General features: G+C 44.8%; 1 protein-coding gene across 1 annotated transcript in view; it reads left to right on the top strand.

Annotated features, from left to right (window-relative positions):
- The first annotated feature begins 3,501 nt into the window (after positions 1–3,501).
- Positions 3,502–27,756, top strand: part of LOC147736649 (collagen alpha-1(XII) chain-like) — a 145,067-nt gene continuing 120,812 nt past the window's right edge. Inside the window, exons 1-4 of the mRNA XM_086953797.1 lie at positions 3,502–3,547; positions 5,077–5,172; positions 10,691–10,882; positions 13,332–13,334. Coding sequence (XP_086809923.1) covers positions 3,502–3,547; positions 5,077–5,172; positions 10,691–10,882; positions 13,332–13,334 — 337 coding nt within the window. The remainder of the gene's footprint in view (positions 3,548–5,076; positions 5,173–10,690; positions 10,883–13,331; positions 13,335–27,756) is intronic.

Genomic DNA, 27,756 nt, shown 5'->3' on the forward strand with positions numbered 1-27,756 from the left:
TCACTGCAGTGCACATCCCTCGGCGCTCTTACATACTCTCCAGTATAATCACTGTAGTGCACACCCCTTGCTGCCCTTACATACTCTGCAGTTTAATCACTGCAGTGCACATCCCTCGGCGCTCTTACATACTCTCCAGTATAATCACTGCGGTGCATGCCCCTCAGCACCCTTGCATACTCTACAGTATAATCACTGCAGTGCACACCCCTTGGAGCCCTTACATACTCTGCAGTATGATCATTGCAGTGCACACCCCTTGGCGCCTTAGCATTCTCTGCAGTATACTCACAGCAATGCACACCCCACGGTGCCCTTACATACTCTTTAGTAATCGCTGCAGTGCACACCCCTCAGCGCCCTTACATACTCTGCAGTATAATCACTGCAGTGTACATCCCTTGGCGCCCTTATTTCCGATGCAGTATAATCACTGAGGTGTACACCCCTCAGCACCCTTACATACTCTTTAATAATCACTGCTTTGTGCAAGGATGCTGAGGGGTGTGCATTGCAGAGTCATATACAGTAGTTTCTAAAGTTAAGAAACCATGGCGTACCACTCGCAGTCAGTGTCTTACATACTCTGCACTATAATCACTGCAGAGTATGTAAGTGTGCCAAGTGTGGTTCACTGCACTATTTTCTTAGCACAAAATGCATCCCTGCATCCAATTTTGGACGCAAGGGTGCATTATGTGCTAAGAAAATAGCGCCAAATGCCGGTCATGGAATTGAGCGGATTCTCATGGAATTTTAATGTAACTCAGTTGTATCCTGCAGAATTAATCTCTGCCAATTCCGCCAACTTCTATCTCTTAATTAAACTGACACAGTGAATGAACGTTATCACCTTTTTACTTAAAAAAATACTATTCTATATTTATAATCTTTTTATTATTTGTAGCACGCTTAAAGAAAATGAATTTGAGTTTGCCAATAAAATTATATAGAAAGGAACCAAGAGGCTCAAAGGTGGCTCATTTTTGCAGGTTCTCATCAATCATATAAGTCAGGAGCATAGAGGCAGGTTCTTTGAGGTGGTCTTCTTTACTCAAGGGGTGTGTTCTTTTTAAGGGTGGGATACTAGGGGAATGGATCAGAGTAAATTGTTCTGGTGGATCCAAAGAGTAAGAGGTAAGAGATTGGTCTGATCAGATCACTGGTGCGTTAGAGTGAGCCTGCCTGTGGGCGCGTCTGCTGAGAATGGCTTCAAGAGCAGCTCTTTGGTGAGGACCGACCAATGCTGAGTACGGTAGAAGGGATCTGACTTCATCTATGGACATCAATTAAGGGTCACAGCGACTGCACTAGCATGCTTGTGGTATCCTGCCCTTGATGCCTCTGTTTCAGGACCTTAAGGTGGCAGCAACTGAAAGTGAATGAGGACAATTAAACTTTATTATTCAGATATTAACATAAACACAAGGATCTTTATGTATGTCAGAAAATAACAAAACTCAAATACATTAGTCATACATCTAACATACAGGCGTATAGTTATTATATATCATCCAAGAACTGAACATTTGAATAGTTACAGAAATCACAGCACATAAGGTGCCCCCAGTTTTAATGGTGTGCAGACAAACATGTGTGAGCTGTATGATTCGTAGCTAATTTGAGTAATATACTTTCTAGATCAACTAGTAAACATATCCAAATCAACATATTGGCTTTAAAGGGCATGAGAGAGTCATGGGGCATATTTACAAGAAATGACGGAGAGGGAGCTGCAGCAAATCTTGCATCCCCACGGTCCGCCATTTCAAAAAGGCAGGGCTGTAAGTGTGGGCGTAGTTGGCGGAGTACCACTACATGTAATTCTGCGGAATTGATCAAAAACACCTTGAATTCCGCTCCACAACTCCATTCCGTCTCACCACAATTAATAAAACAGAAACCTCACATACCAGTGGTAAAGAGAAGCAACTCTAATATTATGAGCTAAAAATGCAAATAAATCATCTCACAAAAGTGAAAATGAGAAGGCAGCAAGCAGTGAGAGAGGTGATAATTTTGATTTCCTCACTAACCTAGGGAGAGAACCAAGCAGATGCCTTGAAAACAAAGAGCACATCTTGCTAAACGATTCAGTGGTGGCCCCATCCTCTTAGGACCACCCGAAGCACCGTTATGGGCAAACAATACAATTCCAACCAAAGGCCCTGCAAAGCATTACGGGACAATATTCTAGGGTGCAGTGCATATTATAGTATCCAATATCAAAACATTCCTCAAGGGGCAGGCTCTTAGGCTCAGCTGAGAGCTAATACTATAATATTCACTAAACTCTAGGACCTTGTCCCATAATGCTTTGCTGGGCCTTTGGTTGGCACTGTATTTTTGCCCATACCTTTGCTTGGGGCGGCCCTAGGAGGATGGGACAACAACCGAATTGTTCAGCATGATATACTCTTTGTGTTCAATGCATCTGCTTGCCCTCCCCTTAGGTAAGGGGTGACCCCAAAATTATCACCTCTCTTATTGCCTGATGTTTTTCAAAGTTCACTTTTGTGAATCAGTTATATGTTTTTTTGTAGCATGTAAAGATGAAGTTGATTTATCAAAGGGTTGTGGGTACAGTGGGTAACTCCATTGCGCAGCAGAGTGGGAATTATTGCATGAATTCCATGTTGTCAATGAAATGTGTAGATACCAAATCACTGCAACTTCCGCTAGTGGAGCGGAGTTCATTGCCCAGGGTTAATTTAAGGGTTTCTCATCTGCAGGAAGGAACACTTTCAAAGCAAAAACAAGGAGAAATAAAAGTATTTCTCCTCGTTGCGCCAATATAGCGCCTGTTTTTCAATGGCATTTGTTTTTGGCGCTGCCTCAGATTTACAGATCCTTGTACTTCTGGAGCAGCGTCAAAAGCAATGGTGTTGAGGTGGAAAGCCCAAAGCAACACCCATTGCACGCCCCTTTCACGCAGATACCTGTGTGAAAAGGTACCATGTTTACAAAGCGGTGTTAAGCCTCAAAAAGTGGCTTAATGCCTCTTTGTAAATATGGTGTAGGACATTGTGCCACTGGAACATCGGTGGAAGGGACATTCCGATGGTGTAATTCCTTTGTAAATATGTCCCATAGTGTTCCAAATTAGGTGAACGAGGATTAGCTCAGGGTCCTCACCAGTCTTTGGGGCATATTTACCTTTTTCTCTATTCACAGCACTTTCCCTTGCACAAATGCCTCTTTTCACTCTTTCTCTCTCTCCGTCCCTCCCTCTATGCCTCTCTCTCTCTCATTCTCTCCCCCACCCACCTCCCTCCTACGCACCACTGAGGATAGGTGTTGGTGATGCTGCTTCTTATCTTGACTCTCAGCATCTCTCCTTCTCAAACAAACTGCAGCAGTGACAAGATTGTATCTGATCCTCTGCACCTCCCTCCCCCACGGGAGGCACTTGCTAGGCCGTTTCCTGTGTCTGTTTTAGGTACAAACCACCTCTCTTCAAGCTCTTCTCTACACAGAGCCCTGTGGATTGCAGAGGATTAAATGGCTTCAACTAGTGCTCCGAGGAGGGGTGAACCTTCACCCTCAGGTAAGGCCGCCCTTTGAGATACTATGAGGATACAGCGTGACGGGGTCAGTTTTCCACTCACACTGGGATTTACTCAACAGTCATTGAATACACTGTGTTGTCTCTAACTGATAGTCAGTGTCTCATCTTGGCAGACACTGAGAGCAAAATCTCTAAATATGGCGCTCACTGAGACACACAGTCTAGTCATGGAGCTCACTGGGAGTCACTGACCATGAATGATGCACACTGATATTTACTGACTAGTCATGGATACACTGAACTGACCTGCTAGTGTTTTCGCACGCTGTTAGTCAGTGTCCCATCTTGGGAGTCACTGAGTCAAAGACTCTAATACTCGTTGAAACTCAGAAGCAAGTCATGGTGGACACTAGGAGTTACTGGGTACACCTGGTACACGCAGACAATCATGGTCAGGGTTTTGCACAAATAGAGTCACCGGCCAGACTGCAAACACGCTGAGAGTCAATGGTCAGTTTTGACACACATTGAAAATTGATAACTAGACCTGTCACACACAACAAATTGCTGTCTAGGTCAGCACACAATGAGAGCCAGTATTACACTTTTGTATACACCAGCAATCTGTGGTGGTCTTGGCAGATTCTGAAAGTCATTGACCAATGTTGGCACAGATGGGAGGCACTGGTTACCCTAGCGCACACTAAAGTACTCTAACAGTTGTGTTAAACGCTCAGTGTCTTGTCCTGGTACACACTCACTGCCATTGACTGGGCCTGACACACACACAGGGTCACTGACTAGTCCTGACACACACAGTGAGTAATTTACTGGACCTGGCACACACACAGAGTAACTTACTGGACCTGGCACACATACAGAGTCACTTACTGGACCTGGCAGACACAAAGAGTCACTTACTGGACATGACACACACACAGAGGCACTTACTGGACCTGGCACACACACAGAGTCACTTACTGGACCTGGCAGACACAAAGAGTCACTTACTGGACATGACACACACACAGAGGCACTTACTGGACCTGGCACACACACAGAGTAACTTACTGGACCTGGCAGACACAAAGAGTCACTTACTGGACATGACACACACACAGAGGCACTTACTGGACCTGGCACACACACAGAGTCACTTACTGGACCTGGCACACACACAGAGTAACTTACTGGACCTGGCAGACACAAAGAGTCACTTACTGGACATGACACACACACTGAGGCACTTACTGGACCGGGCACACACACAGAGTCACTTACTGGACATGACACACACACAGTCATTTACTGGACCTGGCACACACAGAGGCACTTGCTAGACCTGGCACACACAGAGGCACTTACTGGACCTGACACACACACAGAGTCACTTTCTGGACCTGGCGCACACACAGTGTCACTGACTGGACCTTGCACACACGCACAGTCACTGGCTAGTCCTGATATACAATCAAAGACACTTGTTATGACAGGGCCGTACACCTTCACTGATTTTGTACTTCAGGTATTGAAAGGTGAATAATAATCATGTATTATTTTATTTGCAGTTCTCTTAGAGCTCCGTCGCGTGAGGAGACAAGCTATTGCCCTGGGAGTGATGACAGCCGCGTGGACCTTCATAATCATTGTTCTTTACCGTCTAGGTAAGCAGCAGTGATCAGATCTTCATACACCGGACTGGTCTATGGCCCACCAACACAGCTACAAACATAGATAGTTTTGTTAGGAGCCGGTAGCAAGGATGTGGAATTGGATAATCTATTCCCATTCACAAACTAGGGATGTGCAGTTTCCCACCGACTGGTTTGCGAAAGGAAATGCAATTTTTTTTTACTGAGAGTTCAATTCATAGTATGACATACATATACAAAATAAAGTGCGTGGTGCTTGCAGTGCTCAAATTCGGTTGACATCATTACCACATACATAACTCATTCTAGATCACATCAAAACACATTGATTAAAAATACATAGAACAGGAATTAACAAAAAGGGAGTCGCAGTTTACACAATTTCCTTTAAAATTTCTCTTTTTTTTATCTTGCTTTTGCTGTAAACCAAATCACAGATTAATTTTATATGGAATTCCTGTGTTTCTCAAATGATGTAAGAGACCCTGATCTTAAAGTATATCGTCTCTCTAACTCTTTGACTTTATGGAGTTTAGCTCTCCAAGCTTGAAAGGGGGGTATAATATCGCTGCACCAATTTTGCAGAATTAAAGATCCTGCCTCTAGGGCTGAAATCAATAAACATTACTCTTGCATTTTTTTCATCGATATGTTTGGAGAGCATCCCAGGATAGAAATATAGTTATCAATAGTTAAAACTTGCCCTGTAGTCGTTCTGAGGTACTTCTCAATTTTTTCCCGTAGATGCTTGATCTTTGGGAAATCCCAGACCGTATGAGACCAAGTACCACCTCCCTTCCTGGAACAACAAAAACACCTCTCCTCAATCTGAGGGTGTATATTATGGAGAAGCGCAGGGGTCCTATATATTAACTATTTTGTGTAAAATTGCATTCTTCCAAAATTGGCGCCTCTGATTGTTGTTACATTAAGTTTATTCATTCTAATCCAAACTCCTCTAGAGATATGAAGGCATTCCTTTTTCTGCCATTCATCTTGAGCTTTTTCATAAACAATGGAGGATTTATTTTCATTGAAGATTTTCACCCAAGTGCTTACTGACCGCTTATCTGTTTTTTCTTGTAATGCTTCGCTTAATTCTGTTCTTATTTTTATCTCTCTAAGATCAATACTTTCTAAAAAATGCTTGATTTGGATATATGATAAATTGAGCATATCCCTGTAATAAAGTGCCCAATCTCTGAGTTAAGAAAGTCTCCTGCTTGTCTGTACCCCCATTCTTCTCCCATTTATTTAACACACCGGTTTTCAACAGACTGTCCTCCCTAATGTATAGGTCGGCCAGTCTTGTAGAACTATTTATCAAAGGGATATCATAACATTTTAACAATTGGGTTTTTTGTTTTAAAAGTCATTGGAGAACCCTGTACCGCACTTTCTTCAGGGTCTTTGTTATCCTCATTGGGTCTGTGATTTTATATTCATCTAACATTTTTGCCATAACTGGAGAGTTGAGCTGTGATTATTATGTGCAAACTTTGCGTGGAAGAACTCCCTTATGTTTGGGAGGGAGAGCCCTCCCTCCCCAGTTGAGTAGTTTAAAGTAGCTAGCACTGGTCTTGGTACCTTGTTGGACCTGGTGCTGCTTTGTAGAACTACCCGGCCTATTATTGATTTTTAGAAGTAGATTCTATTTTGCTACTAAATGTTTAACTTTTTGCACCAGGTCAAGATAGTTTAAATTATACAACTCCTCTACTCTTTCCGAAACGTGTATCCCCAGGTACCTCTTAGGTCGGGAGTAATATATTAGCCTAAAACTTGGTATTCGTGTATCAACCAAGGAATTATAAAGCAACATTTCTGTTTTGGCCCTATTTATTTTATAGCCACCTATCCCCTGAAAAAATCCCTAATATTTCCTTCTGGATACTCTCCATGGGTTTTAGAAATAAAACAATGTCATCGACGTATAGTTTTATATTGATCATGCCCTGTAGGGGAGCAGTATGTAATGCATTATGCCTAATGGCTATTGTCAGAGTTTCTATAAATAGGGCAAATAAAATTGGGGATAAGGGTCATCCTTGCCTTGTACCCCTACTTATTTCTGGAATTAATTGTTATTTGTGCCTGCGACCCCTTATATAAACTTCTACTTGAATAAAACTTTGTGGAAAGCCAAATTTATCAAGAAGAATTTTAAAAAGCCATACCTGTGCCGCTAAGTTGTTTTTATTAAAATAATCCAATGCTTCAATTAAAAATTTAAGGTTGGCTGATAGTTGTCTACCGGCCACAAAGCCACATTGGTCCATTTGGATCAAGGATCCCACAATTTTATTGAGCCTGTTTGGTGAGAAGCTTTGTAAAAATCTTATAGTCAACATTAAGAAGACTTATTGGCCTATAGGAGTTGATATTTTCCCTATTTTTATCCTTCTTCAGAATGATAACTACCACCGCTGTATGAAAGGAGGCCAGAGGTGAGCTCCCTTTTAGTATGTAGTTAGTTAGTTTAAGGAGTTGGACATTCAATATTAAGGGCGAACCTTTTGTATAGTTCTACTGGCAATCCATCCTCCCCAGACGCTTTGCAATTGGCTATTGAACTTATTGATGTTTCTAATTTTTCAATAGTGAATTCTGTTGTTATTGATCCTTTATGGTCTCTGCTCAAGGATGCAATTGATAATTTATCTAGAAAGCTTACAACATGGTCAGGCAGTGTGTGTTGGTCTATCTGATATATTTTCTCATAGTGTCTGAGAAAAGCCTCCCAATGTCCAAGGACCTGGATAAATGTTCTTTAGATTCCTCGTCTTTTAGGGATTCAATTCTGTTTGGGACCCGTTTCTCTTTTGCCTGCCATGCAAGTAATATCCCTGTATATTCGCTCTCCTCATATGTCTTTTGGAGGTGTGATATGTTAGCTGTATCACCTAGGTAGTAATAATACTCCTGCCTTTCTTGAAACAGCTCTTGTTTTGTTGCTGGGGTTTTAACTTTATTATACTCTCGTTTTGCTTGTACAAGCCTTAACTCAATCTGTAGGCTATTTTCCTTTATGACCCTTTCTTTGGGGATTTCTTTAGATGTAATTATCCCTCTTAGTGCAGCCTTAAAGGCGTCCCATACCATGCCTATCGAGGCGGTATCTGAATTGTTAATAAAAAAGCTACTAATTTCATTTACCTCTGGGCACCAGTGCTCTCTTTCTAAGTTGATTTTATTAAAATACCACCTCCTAGGCTTTTTTTAGGGCTCTGCCTCTGCTATTACCATTGTAACTAATACACGGTCTGAGAACACATGAGGGATCTAATTGATTGCTTTTCATCCGTTTGCCTACTATATCAGCTAGGATGTAGTCCATATGAAAACAAAAAAAAAACTAAAATATAAATACATTTTTAAAGATGACAATACCCTCTTAGTGTACCCACCCCCGAAAGGTAATGTAATTTGTGATTCAACGCATGTACAAAAAGTTGAATGGCTAATAGTACATTAGGTAGTAAAAGGACCTGTCTGATGAATATTAATTAGGAAGGTCACAATTTTCTATCACTTTCCTTAGCTGTCAATTCAGGGCCTAAGACCTGCCAGGAGATGCAGACCTCCCTTCTTGTATTTACATAGTGAAACACTTTTTCTTTAAAAAAAGGAGCCTTGTTTCATTAAAGGGGCTGGTGCTGCTTTAAAAAAATCTCATTTGAGAAGATCTCGGGGAGAGCAAGCGGTGGTCCCGTTGACCATTGCCTGTTCCCCCGTGATCGACTGACATGACTTTCAAAGGTCCCCTCAGAACCCTTTCCCCTTAGCAAAGCAGTTTTCACCTCCTTTGGGGTTTCTGGAACTGGTTAATGGTTTGTGACGGCATTTACAGTGAGAAACCATTGTGCGTACCATACCAAACTGTAGTTAGGAAGGAACACCCCTTGTACAGCCCTTCCTAATTGTGATTTGATATGTGTGGCAAAACCTATGCTGGTCCAACGGATTTAGTACATAGGAAATTGACATTTTGTGGTGACAAACCCTGTGATTATGTGAATTGTAGGGTTTGTGATCATAAAATGGCTTTGTATGTCTAACCCTGAATTGTGCTTCTGAACCATAGACTTGCAATAGCGCCCATCTGATTTCAGTATTTGAGTCCATTGCAAAGTTTCTGTTTCTGTTGTTTATAAGCCCTTATGTCTCTGAGGATTGGCTTCATAATCTGACTGTTATGTTCCAGATGTCTATGCATATAAATGAAATATGTGACATTGACTAGGCTTTTAATGTATGTATTTGGTATGTATATAGAGCTGACATAGCTGAAAGGCAGCAGAGCATTTAGAGTGTCAAAGCCAAAGATACAGCCGTCGTGTGACTGAAGAGTCAGCTGTTTATTAATAACAAATGCACACTGTACTGCATTGTGAGCTAAAGTTCTGTATAGAGTGGATATTTATTTTCTTTAAATTGGAGCACTTCTGGCTGTTATGGGATTGTTGTTCCATATTCTAGATGCATGGATGGAGAAGGCCTGTTGCCTTGTTGATTTTTCCATCTCTTCGTCTCCAGTCTGATAGTGTCCCTGGTGTAGGTCCACGGGAGATGGTTGGCTTACGAGCTAGATATGCGGGGTTACCATTCGTTAAGACTTTGTAGATGATACAGCTGGTTTTGATGATGCTACAGGGTGTGAGGTGCAATCAGTGGAGATCCATCAAGGTGGGGGTATTGGTCATAGTTCTTCAGGTCCATCATTGGCCATCCTGCTGCACTGCTGTGTGAAGAATGCTCTTAAGGAGAAGCTTGTGGAGTAGAGCATTGCTACCAAGCAGGTGAATGGTGGGTCTAAAGTTTCTTTCTCGTTAGTCTCAGTTAGTAGAAAGGGCTGGCCTCCGGACCTCTTCCTTTTCTTAGGAATGTGTTCCATGAAGGTGAGATCTGTGTCTAGAGTGAGATGGCATGAGGTGTAAATTTGTGTTTCAATCCATCCAGGTTCTTTGTCCTTGAGCCAGGCATGACTAGTTGTTGGATGTTGTTCTTGGGGAACAGCAGGATTTCTAGTTTGGTCAGATTGAACTTCAGGTAGGTGCTGTACATCCCGGTTTGAACGAAATACAAGAAACACATTAAGAATTGGGTGTTTGTCACAGGGGTGACCTTCAAATACAGCTGTGAGTCATGAGTGTAGTGGTGACCTTTCATGTTATCTGTGAGTAGAGCCAGAAGGGGTTCCCTGTTGGGGCTGAAGATGATGCAGGACAATATGAAACACTGAGGCACTCCACAGGTGAGCCACATCTTTGGGAACCATCAGGTGCCCATGTGAATGAACTCATGTCAGTTGGAAAGGCAGGCGGAGAACCAATGATCATGGTCATTCTCTTGTATTCTCTTTCTCACACATTACAATGATGGTGTAAAGTGCCTCTTAAGCGCTTGTTGTTATTACTAACAATGTAGACCTATGTAGGTCTTGCTGAAGAGTAGCTTTTCTTCTCGCTCACAGCTGTTTATTCTCCCATTCTGTACCCACTCTGTCTTTCCTGGTCCTTCTGTCTTGCAGTAGAGCGAGAAATATTTTACAATCCCAAAGCGAGGAGCTCTTCTGATCTCCAGTCTTATGCAAAGACCTGTGCTGGTCTTCAAAGAGCCTTTCAACATGAGGATCATTCATTCCAGACTTCTGTAGCCTCTCTTCTGAAACCCACTCAATGCCTCCGTCCAGCTGAAAAGGATCATATTCTATTTCAAAAAGGTATGTACTGGTAAAGTATCTGTAATGAGCTTTCATAACAAGGGAGGGATGTCGGTGTGCACCAGTGATGAGTGCATAACAAGGGAGGGATGTCAGTGTGCACCAGGGATGAGTGCATAACAAGGGAGGGATGTCAGTGTGCACCAGGGATGAGTACATAACAAGGGAGGGATGTCAGTGTGCACCAGGGACCAGTGCATAACAAGGGAGGGATGTCAGTGTGCACCAGGTATCAGTGTATAACAAGGGAGGGATGTCAGTGTGCACCAGGGATCAGTGCATAACAAGGGAGGGATGTCAGTGTGCACCAGGGATGAGTGCATTACAAGGGAGAGATGTCAGTGTGCACCAGGGATCAGTGCATAACAAGGGAGGGATGTCAGTGTGCACCAGGGATCCGTGCATAACAAGGTGGGGATGTCAGTGTGCACCAGGGATCAGTGCATAACAAGGGAGGGATGTCAGTGTGCACCAGGGATCAGTGCATAACAAGGGAGGGATGTCAGTGTGCACCAGCGATCAGTGCATTACAAGGTAGGGATGTCAGTGTGCACCAGGGATGAGTGCATTACAAGGGAGGGATGTCAGTGTGCACCAGGGATGAGTGCATTACAAGGGAGGGATGTCTGTGTGCACCAGGGATGAGTGCATTACAAGGGAGGGATGTCAGTGTGCACCAGGGATCAGTGCATAACAAGGGAGGGATGTCAGTGTGCACCAACGATCAGTGCATTACAAGGTAGGGATGTCAGTGTGCACCAGGGATGAGTGCATTACAAGGGAGGGATGTCAGTGTGCACCAGGGATCCGTGCATAACAAGGTAGGGATGTCAGTGTGCCCCAGGGATCAGTGCATTACAAGGGAGGGATGTCAGTGTGCACCAGGGATCAGTGCATCACAAGGAAGGGATGTCAGTGAGCACCAGGGACCAGTGAATAACAAGGGAGGGATGTCAGTGTGCACCAGGGATCAGTGCATTACAAGGGAGGGATGTCAGTGTGCACCAGGGATCAGTGCATTACAAGGAAGGGATGTCAGTGAGCACCAGGGACCAGTGAATAACAAGGGAGGGATGTCAGTGTGCACCAGGGATCAGTGCATAACAAGGGAGAGATGTCAGTGTGCCCAGGGATCAGTGGCTTATGAAGGTGTGAGGCGGAATCAGTAGAGCCGTGGGGTCATGGTAAGTTGGCTGCACACACAACACCAGAACCAGCCTGCAATGCAGAAGCATCATAATGAGATAATACTTTATATTATAGAAACTATAGAAATTCACAGAAAAGGGCAAAGGTTAAAGTGGAGATATAGGTAGGTCTTCTAATGATAACAAAAACTAATGTTAAAAAACTAAAAAACACTGATATTCACTAGATATACGTACCTGACATAACTATAACTTGCACCGCTATGATGCACTGCTTATGACGACATGTATAACATCACTGATGACATCTCCAATCCATGATGTATAAGTTACACTTGTGTCAGTGATGTATAACTGGTGAATTTCAGTGATTGGTTTTAAACGTCAGCTTTTTTATTATAGGAAGACTTGCAAATACCCCCATAGTATCCCTTATTTTTTCTGTTAATTTATATACTCCCATATCCTTGTACCCCTTAGTGCCCTCTGTAACACACGCAAAAAAAAAATACTTGTAAACCTAAACTTATTTATGTAGAATGTTTATAGAGTAAAATGTGTCTCATCAAAGCCCCTGTAGGCCAATATGAAGTCAGGAAATAAAGCGAGATCCTGAGAGCTGCCAACAAAGTGGAAGGTATTTAAAATCGATCCGATCTGAATGCTCCATAGATCTCAAACCCCTGTGCCTTGTTCGCTCTCCGTGCTCTCACCTGCCTTTGGCAGACCACCGGTCTAAAGGATTAAGGGCCAGCTGTACAAATGTTAGGAATGCCGTTTTCCAATTTGCGATTCTCTCAGTTCTCGCAAATAATAACTTGGGGCCTCATTTATGAAGGCGTTGCGCCACTGGTACGTCACTTTTTCCCATTTTAAAAGTGACGCACCGGCGGCGCAAGACCTTCATAAATAAGGCCCTTGGTGTTCCTAATGTATGAAAATCATTGAGTTTCATTTAGGGATTCCTTGTGGGTTGCAAATTGATCTACCTCATGCATATTAATGAGGGAGGTTGCAATTTGTGACCCATTAGGAATCACAGTCATCAGAGAGATGGTGGCCTGCAAGGGTTAGCAGACCACCATGTCTGCGATTGCTTTTTAATAAAGCAATTTTTTTAATGCACCCAGTCTTCCTTAAAGAAAAGCAAGATGCTTTTAAAAAGAAAAAGTGAACATTTGCAGGTTAATTGTTAAGAGTAGGCCATGGGACCACTGCCTGCTCTTAAAAAGCTCAAAGGGGAAAGGGTCCTATGGGGACCACTTCCAATTTGCAAATGGTTTACCACCTCCTTCAAGGAGCCGGTGAAATAGGAATGTTTTGCAACCGTAATTTACAAAACATTCATATATCCCTTTCAGACTCAGTATTTGGAAAGGACGATATAAACTTACCCTTCCAAATACCGAATTGCAAACACAAATTGGGATTTGGTAACTTGTTACGGAATCACAATTTGTGTAATTTTAATTTGTAAAATCATTTTTGCATTCAGAAATGGCTAAACCGTTCGTATCCGTTAGCATAAATGCTTTATATTCCTGTATTAGAGGCAAGTGGCTTTTATTTTAAAGGTAGGGTTGGAGGCGTTCCAGAATCAATGCCCAGAGATCTCCCACCAGTTGTTTCTTAATTCTGATAGTTCATGCTACTAATATGATTGTAGGGTCCAGGTACAAGTGAAGTGTCAGGCCACCTTTGTTAGCAGTGGGACCTTTCATCCTGGAGGACTTTTGGTTGGTAGAAATAGTCTTGATTTTGATCTGTAACTTCATAGAAAGCTAACGGAGTACCTTAATGGCTGCTGTTAGAAATTGGGTTCTTGGTTGACTGGGGTGAAATCCCGGGTAACAGTAACCACAATCCTACTCAGGGTAAGCCACAAACACACCCTAAATTAAACTGTGCTCACCCTCTGCTAGCTTGGCACAGAGCTGTCAGGCTTAACTTAGAGGCAGTGTGTAAGGTATTTGTGCAAAGCTTCAAACAGTAAAACTGTAAAAACACCACACAAAAAGATTCCACACAAAATTAGAAAGATCACTCTTAATTTAATAAATGAAAGAAGACCAAAACAATAAAAAATCAAAAGAGTAGAAGCATACCGTGAGAATACACCCCCCCTCTGTCCCCCCCCCACGGACCGGCTCCACTAGACCAGCCCCCCTAGCATTACCTGTTTCTGATGCTCACAATCATTTTCTTCTTTCCATATTGTCCCCCCAAAGTGATTGAAACGTCAGTGAGAGTTCTGCTCTGCCATTCATTGTTGGGGTGCAGTTTTCCCCATACTTGGTAAGCCTTCTTAGTTGGGCCTGGGGCTTTCGCCTCCACTTCGGTCCCCACGCTATAACTCTGGGCGTACGCTGAGTGTTACGTGTCTGTCTTGTCAGTGTGTGGTATCTTTGCATGAATCATGCTTAAACTAGTGCGTTCCACACCCACAATATAAGGGCGTTGACGGCCTCAGCATGCACTTGTTCTCAATGCACAGCATGTAATTCTTTGTTCTGTTCATTTTCTTTGTTTTATCTACTTCTTTAGATCAGTTTTTATCCTGAAGGTATATTATATATAAGTGTGATATTTTGAAGGGTGCAGCATAACTCACAGACACTCGTCACCGACCCTCACACGAATAGATTAGGGCGCTGGTCCTGATGAATTGGTATGATGTTTTCGACAGTAATTAGGCAAGAAAAACTTTGAGCTTCTCTTAAAACATCACCTTGTGCTTGATCGGACCATTGCATCCATTTCTAGCCGGCCTGATCTTAATCATAACAAGGGAGCACAGTTATTAAAATTGCCTTGGGTTTTCCAAGTTATTTTTACCTCATCTCTACACCAGTCTACTCATTATCACACCCACTCTACACCTCACTCTTCACATCGTCAAAAAATAAAAGAACTCCAGCAAAGAGCCCCCTGCGGGACCCGTTGGGCATTGCAGCGCCCAGCGAGGAGCTGCTCGATGATGAAGCGTGATACCCCTCAGGGCGTGGGTACAGAGGGCGGCCAGTGGCCACTCAGTACTGTATGCTGGAGTGTTTAGCGATCTGTGGGCCCATGGGGTGTGGGTACAGAGGGTGGCCAGTGGCCACTCCCGGAGCCACTCAGTACTGTACACTGGAGTGTTCATCGGTCTGTGGGGCCATGGGGGGTGGGTACTGAGGGCAGTCAGAGGTCTGTGTGGCTGTTGATGAGATGGCACAGAGAGCAGCCATGGACATCACCCAGATCCACTGTGCACTGTCCACTGCAGTGTTCAGAAGTCTGTGGGGCTGTGGGGGGTGGGCATAGTGTGTGGGACATTACACAGCTGGTTCTGGAGCCACAAGACAAAGGATCCACCCTGCACCAGAGTGCGATGCGGGATGTACAAAAGGTAGTAATGTGCAAACTTTTTGTTCATTAACTTATTAATATATGAAAATGTATTTCTATCGCACAAAACAGCTGCTGCAAAAGAGAGCGTTTTGGCACTAGGCCGAGAATCAATAATGACAAGGAAAGCACAGTCAACCCTTCTAGCTATCTATATTCCATTCAAAGGCAGGTTTTGAGGTTAGCCTTGAAGACTGGCTCTATTTCAAGGCAGCGAGGCTGGCCCCGCAAAGAGTTCCATAGTTTAGCTGCCTGGAAAGAGAAAGAACTACCCCTAATCCACTCCTGGGTATTGTAGGAATATTAAGTGCTATTCCTAAAATATTAATGCACTCTTTGTAATCTATTTAACAGTCGGATTGTTTGTCCCAAATACTGGACATTTGCATAATCAAGCCTAGAAGTTGCTAGGGCATGTACAATATATTTCCGTGCTTCAGCTGGAAGAAATTGTAAAATCTTTCTTAAGGCCTTTTAATGAGGCAAAGCCAACTGCAACAGCAGCTTGCACCTGTGGTTGGAGGAATAGTTCTGCGTCTAGTTTAACCCCCACATTTCTGGCTACTGAGGTTGGCATCAGGGCAACCATCAACTCTATAGGCCACTGACCCCAACACCACCCTCAGAGGAACACTCGTCTACAGACCCCGAGGACCCCGGCCACAGTTCAGCGACTCCATCGCCGACCTCGTCAGCACCCACGCACCTGCCTCCACAAACTACATCCTCTTCGGGGACCTGAACTTCCACCTCGCGAACAACAACGACGCCAACTCCGCCACCCTGATCGACAACTTCGACAACCTCGGTTTCAGACAACCCGTCACCGCTCCCACCCATGCCGCCGGCCACACGCTTTAACCCATCTTCTCCACAAGCACCCACGTCTCCTTCGAATGCACCACCGAACTCCACTGGACGGATCACTGATGCATCCATTTCACCTACAAGAAGCCCACCATGCACCACCACACCCAACAGCTGCCCCGCCGCTGCTGGAACAAAGTCACCGAAGACCAGCTGGCCACCACCCTCGCCCAGAACCCAACCACTGACCACACCAACCCAGACGCCACCACCCGCAACCTCAGACAGTGGATCAACAACTCCGCCAACACCCTCGCCCCGCTCAAGAAACCCTCCAACAGCCGCACCAGCAAGAAAGCCACCTGGTTCACCAAAGTACTCCAGACCTCCAAACGAGTATTACGGAAATTGGAGAAGAAATGACTCTACAAACGAACACCGGACAGCCATGCAGCCCACAAGGACGCCACCCGCAGACATCACCATCTCATCAGATTAGCCAAGAGATCGTCCTTCAAAACCTGCCTGGACAACAACGCACAAGACAGCAAAGAGCTCTTCAGCATCGTGAAGGAACTCTCCAAACCCAGCGCCAACGCCAACGACATCCCGCCCTCTCAAGAACTGTGCGACTCGCTAGCCACCTTCTTCCACCGCAAGATCGCTGACATCCACAACAGCTTCAACATCACCACGACCACCCCGACAACATCAGACTCCACCCCACCTATGAACACCACCGGCATAAACCGCCTGACCTCCTGGACCAAAGTAAACAACGACGAAACACGCAAGATCATGAAATCCATTCACTCCGGATCACCGTCAGACCCCGGCCCACACCACATATTCAACAAAGCAGACGAAGCCATCGCACCCCAACTACGGAAAGCAATCAACATCTCCTTCGAGACAGCTACATTCCCGGAAAGCTGGAAGCACGCCGAAATCAACGCCCTTCTCAAGAAGCCCAAGGCAGACCCCAAGGACCTCAAGAATTTCCAGCCCTTCTCCCTGTTCCCGTTCCCGGCGAAGGTTATCGAGAAAATCATCAACACACAACTGACACACCACCTCGAGGACAACGACATCCTAGACCCATCCCAGTCGGGATTCCGAAAAAAACAGAGCACCGAGACAGCCCTAATCGCCGCCACAGACGACATCAGGATCCAACTAGACAACGGGAAAACATCCCCCCAGCGCCTTGAGACCCTCATGGGTAAGTAGCGCACTTTATAAGTACAATGATTGATTGATTGATTGATTGATTCTTATAATGTCCAGAGGGGATACGTTTCCAAATATTAAAATTTCCGAATTACTTGAGTTTGTCTGAAGGCAACTACTTTGCATCACTCATCATTAATGGACCTGCACTTGTCTTTTTGAGTAAAGGCCCCCCTAGTGCTTTCTTTCAGACATTGAAATAGTTTCCTTGGATGAGTGACAAGTTAAATAAGGAGTTGACCAAGCCCTTTATGGAAGAATCTGCCCTGGACAGACCATGAGGAGGTCAGACTTCAAGGGAGATTCCTTCAGGGGTCTTTGGATGTCCATACGCCCTGGATGGAACCTGTATGGACACTGACAGTGCAGCGGGCTTGTAGAACGAAGAGATCTGGACTAGAAGGAGTCTTCCCGGTGCCCAAAGTGAAGTTCGATGCGGTCAGTCCGACGCGGTCAGAATGGCCAGATGGATGAAGAGGACACAGTTATATCTGAATTGAATTCTACGACAAATATAGGGACCCACCCTCAGGTAAGCCCTTAAGTTCCCTAAGTAAAGGGTTGGGATGTTTCAGAGGTCCCTCCCAGAGGACTTGACAGCGGGAAGGATACTCCCATGTCCTTTGTTCAGTTTCACACCAGAACAGGTGGCAACAGTTCCCCGAACTGGTTTGAGCTGGAGTATGCAAGGAGGGCACCAAGTGTACCCCTCAAGCAGTCTGAGTGGCTCTGGTAACCTCCTCACCCTGTCCCAATACGCTACACCCCGTCTGGGAGGTGGTCACACCTAATTGTGACAGAATATCTCTTGTTCTGCCTTTCCTTGCATGAGGTTGGCTCAGCAGCAGGAGGCCAGAATCATGTCTCAAGTCGGCAGCTGCCCTAGCTTGCTGTCTGGTTCTGGATGAATTTGAATTTAAAAGTATTTATTGAGCGCTCGTTCACCAGGCGGTTTCATGGCGCTGTTGAGGAAGATGATTCCTGAGTTAGATGGTAAAGCGGTTTAGATTTTGAAAGCCTGTGAAATCAGAAAAGTTTTCAGGGTGCTGCGAAACTCCAGGTAGGATGATGTTGATCTCATTAGGAGAGGTAAGGAGTTCCAAAATTGCGGAGCAAGGGAGAAGAACTTAGAGCCTCCCATTCTGCTCTTCTTGAACCTGGGCACCACCAAGAGGGACAAAGAGGTGGACGCAATTGTCTGCTGGGGGTGTAGGGTTCGATTTTGGACTTGATGAAAGCTGGAGCTGTTCCCGCTAAGGCCTGGAACGTAATGCATCCCACCTTAAAAAGGGCCCTTTCTCTAATAGGGAGCCAATGGAGGGATCTTAGAAGGGGGGTAGTGTGGTGTGATTTAGGTAAGCCGTAGATCAAGCGGGCAGCTTGGTTCTGCACCAGTTGGAGCCATCGGATGGCGTATGCGGGGGCGCCATTGTACAGAACGTTACCGTAATCTAAACGGGAAAGGACCATAGCCATCAGGATCAGTTTGAGGGCTGGAAAGGAAAAAAACCGTGAAATCTTTCGAATGGTGTGCAAAATAAAAAAACAGGATGAAACCACCGTGCTGATCTGGGAGTGTAAAGTAAGTTGTTGGTTGAAGGTAATCCCCAGTGTCTTAACATAGGGAGAAGGAGAAGGGGGGGGCCAAAAGAGGGGGGCCAGAAAATAGAAGACCAAGGGTTGAGTTTACCGCCAGTGAGGAGGAGCTCGGTTTTATAGAGGTTGAGCTTAAGACGGTTAAAGCTCATCCAATCCCTGATAAAGACCATCACCGACTGGAAATTATAAATAGAATCAGGAGAATCCGAGAGGTTAAAAATGAGCTGGAGGTCATCGGCGTAATTAAACACCGTGACCTCCATCCTCTGCAGGGCAAAAATAAGCGGAAAGATATACAAGTTGAAAAGAAGGGGAGAGATCCCTGGGGGACACCACATTGCACTTTGCGGGCCAGGGAGGAAAAATTCGCCAGATGGACTGCCTGAGAACGATCGCTCAAAAATGAGCTGAGCCAGGCCAGGGCCGAGCCTCCAATGCCTGCCGCCTCGACACGGGAGAGAAGGATGGTGTGGTCCACTGTGTCGAAGGCGGCCGACAAGTTGAGAAGAACCAGTGCCTGTGGAAGGTTAGCGTCTAGCCCCTCTCTAAGTGTGTCTATGACAGAGACCACCACTTTTTCGGTGGAATGGAGAGGACAGAATCCTGCTTGGCATGGTGCGAGATAACCGCTGTCCTCGATGAAAGAACTGAGGACTTTAGTGACGTGGCGTTCGAGGACTTTGGCCAAGTAAGGAAAAAGGGAGATGGGCCGGTAGTTTGTTAGTGCTGTTGTATCTGCGCCTGGTTTGGGATAATGGTGGCTGATTTGTGACAAGGGGGACAATTCCTGACTTGAGGGTCTCATTAAGAAAGGTAAGAGTAATGTTGGCCTTGATGTCTGCGATTTTGTTAATAAAGAAATTATTCAGCGAGTCACACAGGGGCTGGGAGGGTACCGGCTTGGAGGTGGTTCTGTCCGAAGAGGCCAGTTCAAAGACTGTGGTGAAAATTTCTCTGGGTTGGTTTTCTGCCCGGAGGATCTTGTTCGAGAAATAACTGGTTTTAGCGTCCAGGATGGCTTTCTTGTACTCAGCCTGGATGGAGGAGTACAATGATTTGGAGGTGGTGCAGTAGGTGCGTCTCCTAGCACGTTCTGCTCGGCGGACAGCCAGTTTCTTCTCCTTGCGCTCCGGGCTGAACCATTTGTTGACGTCATGGGCGCGTCTTACCCTAATGCGTCTTAGGGGGGACACCTGATCACAGGCATTGGACAGCCATTTATTTAGAGTTGTTACTTGTAGCGGTGTGGCCAGTTCCTCTATGGCTGGACTAGAGGCTAATAAAGAGGAGCAGAGCGATGGAATATCTACTTTGCCCCAGTTACGAGCCCAGGTGTTCTTGGGCAGGCGGGTTTTATGGTCCGATTTAATTCCAAAGAAAAGGAAATCAAGTGTTGGTCGGACCACAGACAGGGGGTGACAGTAGGAGCATGGATAGGGATATTGAGGGACCAAACTTGGTCCAAAATATGACCCTGAACGTGGGTTGGGGTATGAATATGTGAGATAAAATTCAGACTGTGGAGTGATTCCGTGAAATCTCTGGAGGGGGCGACTTCAGCCGGGTCAGATGGCCAAAAGTTGAAGTCTCCAAGTACCAGGACCGCCGAGTTGTTCACAGCTAAAGTAGCTAGTAAGTCCTGGAAAGCTGGAAGAAAGTGTGGCATGTTTTTGGGAGGGCGATACATCAAAACACACGTGATAGGTGTCTGGAAGGAGTTAGAACGTACAACTAGTAGTCCACTGCTGGGATTGGTGGGTGGGGTATTGATTGAAAATATAAGTCAGAGCGGATAATCAGAGCCATTCCCCCCCTGCTTTGCTAGGAGGTCGATCTGCCCGAAGAGCATAGTACGAAGAGGGCAGGGCCGTAAGCAAGTTGGGCAGGGAGTCCTGGCAAAATCAGGTTTCCGTGAGGAACAGTAGGTTAGGTTTCTGGGTGTCCAAGAAAATGAACAGGTCGAGATGGTGTTTTACAGCCGACCGAGTGTTTAATAAGAAGGCAGAGATGGTCGGAATATCACTTGCTTGAGAAGTGGAAGAGGTGGGGCAGGTGGAAGCTCGGACTAGTGAAGGCAAATTGGGTGGTAGAGACGGTAGGGGGTGAGCACTTAAAATCCCGGCATCCATGATATGATCCAACGCTGCTTGATTCAAGTCCCAAGGGCCTTGGTGTGCACACTGTGTTTCGGGGTGATAAGAAACAAAATGGGCATAGTGCTGTGCCCCTAGCCCCATCCGGTCGCGGACGGGCACAGACGGGCTCGCCTTAGGCGCGCCTTCGGCGCGCAGGAGGCGTGCCCGCTGCGCTCGTCCGCTGCGCGTCCGATAAATGCACATAGTTATAGGGTAGAGGAGGGGCGTGGCCTCACATCAGTGGGCGTGGCCTGTGGGCTTGTGGAGTGATGGCGGCAATGATTTACCCAACCCGCGGCAGCGCTTCCATCTGCTGCGCGGGAATATCCAGCAAGACTTTAGGGGAAAGGTGCCCAGAATGAGTAAGCAGCCAGGTAAAAACAATGAGTAGTACAAAATACAATTTTTAAAATAGCGAGCGTCTCTCCCGGCTTCCGCCTCAGGAGTGTCAATGTCCTCTAGCGCGAGCTAGTATTCAGCGTGGCTTAAATAGGTTAAAAAAGGGGCGTGGCCTCGCGTCAGTGGGCGTGGCCTGTGGGCTTATGGAGTGATGGCGGCAATGATTTACCCAACCCGCGGCAGCGCTTACATCTGCTGCGCGGGAATATCCAGCAAGACTTTAGGGGAAAGGTGCCCAGAATGAGTAAGCAGCCAGGTAAAAACAATGAGTGGTGCAAAATACAATTTTTAAAATAGCGAGCGTCTCTCCCGGCTTCCGCCTCAGGAGTGTCAATGTCCTCTACTGGTACCAGGAGCACTGAGGGCCCCCTGAAGGAGATTTACAGTGCATGGAATCATGCCACCCACACCATTTACGGTGTGGGTGTATGATTCCAACACGTGTGATACCAAACATGACAGGGTTTGTTACAGCCAGTTTAGAGATGGTCATCGTGTAATGACGCATGGCCACTCTATATATCGTAAGGGCTGATGCACTGACAACCCAGGAGAATGGACTCTGAAGGTTGCAGGGGTGTCCTGCTCATGCTGGGGCACTCTCACACTTAAAACCGAGCACCCTGCCTTTGGGACTGAAAGGCCTAGTAAAGGGGTGACTTAGAGGTTTTAAGTGCAGTGATGTTAGATATAAGGATTGGTACGTATTTCATGAGAGGTGCAAGCACCAACTCACACAGGCTACAACGGCAGGCCTGTAGTCCAAGTTTGAAGTGTCCCTCATGGGTGGCATAATAGATGCTGCAGCTATGGGGACCCCTGGTGTACTAGGCCCCAGGTACCTTAGTACTATTTTAGGGAGGAAGCACAGTGACTGGTGCCCTGATTAGCAGGATTCCAGTCAGACTAGCCAGAAAAACAGTATGACACCAGCAAAAGGGGGGGAGAGGGTCACCATGAAAGCAGACCCTACTTTCCTACACACAGAGAAAGTGAGTTCAATCATGGTGAGAACTATATACCTGTATTAGCTGAAGAAGATATATGCGGAGCCAACGGATTTCATTAAAGGATATCTGACCGCCTACTGTGAGTGGCACGGACATTAATGACTTGCAAGGAACGGGGCTATCTCAGGGGTCTCCGGCCCTTCGCAAATAGACATACAAGAAGGGCGGGCCCTTGAGTGAGATAGTCTCCATTTTGATCTTGCCCTCATTTGTTTCACACGCCACAGTCCAATAGAGAACCCATTTCAGTGACATAACCCCAGAGAAAGGCTCTCTCTGTGGCCATCTCGGAGTAACACGCCAATGTAGCAGCAGAGTGAGAGCTGACCTCAGCAGTAAAATACCAAAGACAACCATGTGCTCGTTTCAGTCAAAATCTTTAAAGCACACTGTGTGTGCTGGCAGTCATGGACAACATCAAAACTACACGGAGACCTGGTGTGTGCGCGGTAACATGGATCGGCATTCTTCCGCCGTCAAGGACACTGATACTCCTTCACTGCTATGCAGCCAGGCCACTTGATGCCTTAATCAGTGAAATATGGGCAAAACAGACAAGCAGCAATCTTGCTTCACGTCTGAGGCCAAGAGGGTGGCCAAACCCAGTGGAGCGGCGATGTCGGATTCAGAGCAGGTTGTTCAGCCCAATGGTTCTGCGGCGTTGGCTTCCACACTGGTGGCGATACAGCAGAGCCTTCAATCTGTAGATGCCAAAATTGATGCGCTCAACCTACGCATTGACCACATGGCGACTAAACTGGACAAGCAGTTGTCCAGGATAACGAAGGCTGAGCAACATATATCCAAAGCGGGGGACACGCTCCGCAGCACTTAAGAAAAATGCCTGAATGTGGAGAAGGATTTGGAGGTGATTCAAACCAAGAATGAAGATCTCGAAACTAGATCTAGAAGGAACAACCTGCGGATTATGATGTTTCCAGAAACCACCAACACATGAAATATAGAGCTCTATGTAAAGAGCTTGTTGAAGGAGATCTTTGATACCACGCAGTTCTCAGATGTGCTGGTGGTTGAAAGAGCACACAGATCCCTGATTGCAAGCCCTCCACATGGCGCCCCTCCATGTCCCATTATTGTGCGCCTTCTCAATTACCGGGACAGGGATGCGGTGTTTCGCCAGCACAGAGAATGGCAGGAAAACCAATACCAGGGAAATGCCCTCTTCTTTTTACCGGATTTTACAGCTTCAGTGCATGCTGCTCGCAGGGAATGCCTTCAAGTAAAAAATAAATTGCAAAAGGAGGGCCTCAAGTATGCTATGTTGTACCCAGCCAAATTAAGGATCGACTACAGGGGCACACAAAAGATATGCAAACTACAAGAGTGTCAATGGAATATGGACCCGGCGGCCCTCCCAGGAGGACTAAGCAGCCCATTGTGGGATACCCCAGCAGGTGGCTTTATGAAATGAAATGAAATGAATGAAATGAAATGAATGAAATGAAATGAAATTAGATTTGTAAAGCGAGTGGTTGCCCTTGAGCGTCCCAGCGCATGGCTGGGCGAGCTCCCTGCTGGCTGACGTGATTAGTGTTGGCTGTACCAAATACAAGATCCTGCTGGAATAGAGTCCCCACCGGTTATGTCCAAATGATCTGTAAGTACTATATTGAGCTGGCACAGTGCTGCCATGGTTGGTCAAGAGACACTGGTGAAGGGCTCGAGGCAGGTGAGACACTATGGATCGTGCACAGCCCACTTTGCTGCTGGACTCACAAACGAATAGTGGTGAGTCAGCACCCCGGTTGCCTCCGTCCACCAGGAGGTTACCCGGGGAACTAACTGCCCCCACTTGGATGAACCCCACTCGAATTCTGTTCCATGCAGGACTTACGTCTTGATTATGGTATTGTTTTTAATTGCACTGCATTTGGGAAGCCCAATTAACCAGGCATGCTGCCTTAATGTTGAGTAAATACCAACAAGTAAGTATAGTTTTCAGAAGTTTAATGGTACAAATGAAGCACCGCCTGCATGCACATCCACTGTCAAGGAAGATCGACGGTAACTGACTCCAAACACAGTTGGAACCAACAGTACATTAACTACACACTGAGGATGTCTCGAGTGATGCACAATTGAATAACAACATCACTCGAGACCAGATTGAAATAACAACAATAGCACGAGTCGGCGCGAGTCCACGCAGAGAATTGCACGAGAAGAACCTCGCACTCAGCATGTACTCGCGCTGACCCGTGCAGTACAACACAACACACCTTCCCCCCTTATGAAAAAAAAGCACTGTACATTATACTTTTTTCATAATAAAAGCAACAAAATCAGATAACCACTTTGGTTTCTTAGTGACTCTTTTTGGTAAAGAAACAGTAGCATCTTGACTGGTGGAACTGTTATCTGAACACGCAGTCATGGTGGGAGTAGAATCCTGATTGGAAAAACCACTACTTGAACAGCAAGGTAAGACATCTGTAACATGGGAGTCCTCATCCAAAAAAGAGAAATCAGGATGTTCAGGAACAGGTTCATTACAATAAACATCCTTATTTGCCTTGAGGATAGCAATTCTACTCAGATTCCAAACCTTATTGTTGGATAGTCTCACAGAGTTTTTCAAAACTTCTGAAACTTCAAAAGGACCCATAAATGAGCTTTCACCTTTCTTGACCTTCCATGGTTTCTTGACCTTTACCATCATGCCTACTTCTATCTTGGGGTCTTTTCTTGAACCACATTTCTCATCAAAGTATTTTTTGTTTGAGGAATGAGTGCGAATGAGGTTTTCCTTGACTAAACTCAAATCCACCTTGGAAGGAGTGGATTTCACTAACCATGAGGGGTTCACTTTTGTCCTAGGAACTCTCCCTCTCATGATCTCAAAAGGAGAATACCCAGTCATAGCCAAAATCAAACCAACTTAGAACTGAGGGACCTTTCTTTGAAACATACAATTTTGCAATGCACTTTCTGTTCTTAAATCTGAAAACTAAAGTCCTGAATCCTAGAATATCTATCCTTCCACCAGAATATCCTTCAGGATTAATGTCACTTTCCTCTAAGTGGCTCCCAAGTCTAGGTACAAACAATTTTTTCCAGACAGATTCACACACTATGGAATAAGGTGAACCAGAATCTGCATACATGTTAATCTTTACACCTCCGATAACCATGTCACACAATGGCTTTTTCTTGATGGAATGGTCATTTACATTTAAAACAGCAGAATCTTTTATGTTTAAAACAAATAAACAGTCATTGGAGTCATTAGTGAAATCATCCTCATCACTATTCTCATTCAACTCAATACATTTGACTTTTTGGTTGACATTACCCCTTCTGCAGGCAGAAGTAAAATGTCCTTTCAAACCACAATTGGAACATTTTTGTTTTAAGCCAGGGCAAGTTTTGTCATTAGCCAAATGTGATTTGCTGTTGCACCTAAAACATTTGAGATTACTCCTTGATGCTTCAGGATTTACTTTAGAAGGGAATACTTGTTTCTTCTTGAAAGTATCTCTATTTTTACCATCATATTTTTGATTAATTTTTGCAACAACATTCTTACTGACGGAGGCATCATTCCCCTTAACCTGTAATGCACTTCTACAAGAAAGCTCAGCCTTTCTAACGATTGACAATACAAAATCTAGGTTCTCATCACCGTTAATCCAAAGTCTTTCTTGTATGGTCTCATTTTTAGAGTGCATGACTACTTGATCTCTTATAAGGTCTTCTTGTAAGTTTCCAAATTTGCAATCTAAAGCTAAAGTTTTCAGAGATGAAACAAAATTATCTACAGTCTCATCACATAACTGTTTTCTCTGGAAAAACTTAAACCTAGAAATTCCTATGCAGACTTTGGGAGAACAATACTTATCAAAATCATAAACAGCTTTGTCAAATACATTCATGTCACCATTAGCTTGTGAAATAGGGAGTTGATTGAAAGCTTTTAATCCTTCAGGACCCAAACTGTGTAAAAAAATGCCCTTTTTTTCTGGTGCTTTCATTTTACCATTTGCATCCAAAGTCTCAATATAATTTAAAAAGTAAGCTTTCCATTCAATCCAAGGCATACAAGGGGCACTACCAGCAGACCAATAACTTTGTGGAGGGGAAAGAGTATAACCTTGGGCACACATAGTGATAAAAATAAATGGTAGTTTTACACTGAAAATTATCAGCTAGTAAAAGCACAGTAAGCAATTAGTCTTAGTAGAAAAAAAAATAATTAAATAAAGTACTTGAATAAAAGCACAGTAAGCAATTAGTCTTAGTAGAAAAAATAATTAAATAAAGTACTTGAATGTTGATGAAAAAAAAATAGTCAAACGAATCCTGGAAATTCAGAATAATGTTCCTGTGTTCAGATGAAGATTTCTAAAAGTCTTCTTGTACTTCAGATCACCATACGTTTTTTTTTAAGCTTTCCAAGCCTCCAAACCGTTTATTTTGTAAAGATCTCCTTCTTATAAACGAAGAGGTAGAAGAAAAAAAAAACGAAGTCACCTTGTCAGTTTCATCAAAACAAGGAAACCAATGAAAAACGGGGTCTCAGTTTTCGTGAGAAATAGAGCAATAGCTTCCATTTTGTTATTGTCCAATCCGTGTGGAGAAAGATTTCACAAATGCGATGGGTAAACAAAGTCGCGCACAGATGAAATAAACCCTTTGCTCCTCGGTCGGAAATTCAGTTTCACTCGGCAATTCAGCTCTTCAAGTGATTGAAATAAATCCTTCGTTCCTCGGTCGGAAATTCAGTTTCACTCGGCAATTCAGCTCCTCAAGTGATTGGTGATCGCCCAAATAAAGGTATAAATTAAAACGAAGACGTTTTAGAAGTAAGTGGATTTCCGAAAAAATACGTAAATAAGTATAAATCCGGGCAGGAAGTGCTTCTTTCGGGTTCAATGCTCCATCCTTCGTCGCCAGATTTGTTGAGTAAATACCAACAAGTAAGTATAGTTTTCAGAAGTTTAATGGTACAAATGAAGCACCGCCTGCATGCACATCCACTGTCAAAGAAGATCGACGGTAACTGACTCCAAACACAGTTGGAACCAACAGTACATTAACTACATACTGAGGATGTCTCGAGTGATGCACAATTGAATAACAACATCACTCGAGACCAGATTGAAATAACAACAATAGCACGAGTCGGCGCGAGTCCACGC

Source organism: Lissotriton vulgaris, chromosome 1_2, assembly GCF_964263255.1.
Source record: "Lissotriton vulgaris chromosome 1_2, aLisVul1.2, whole genome shotgun sequence".
Classification (NCBI taxonomy): Eukaryota; Metazoa; Chordata; class Amphibia; order Caudata; family Salamandridae; genus Lissotriton; species Lissotriton vulgaris.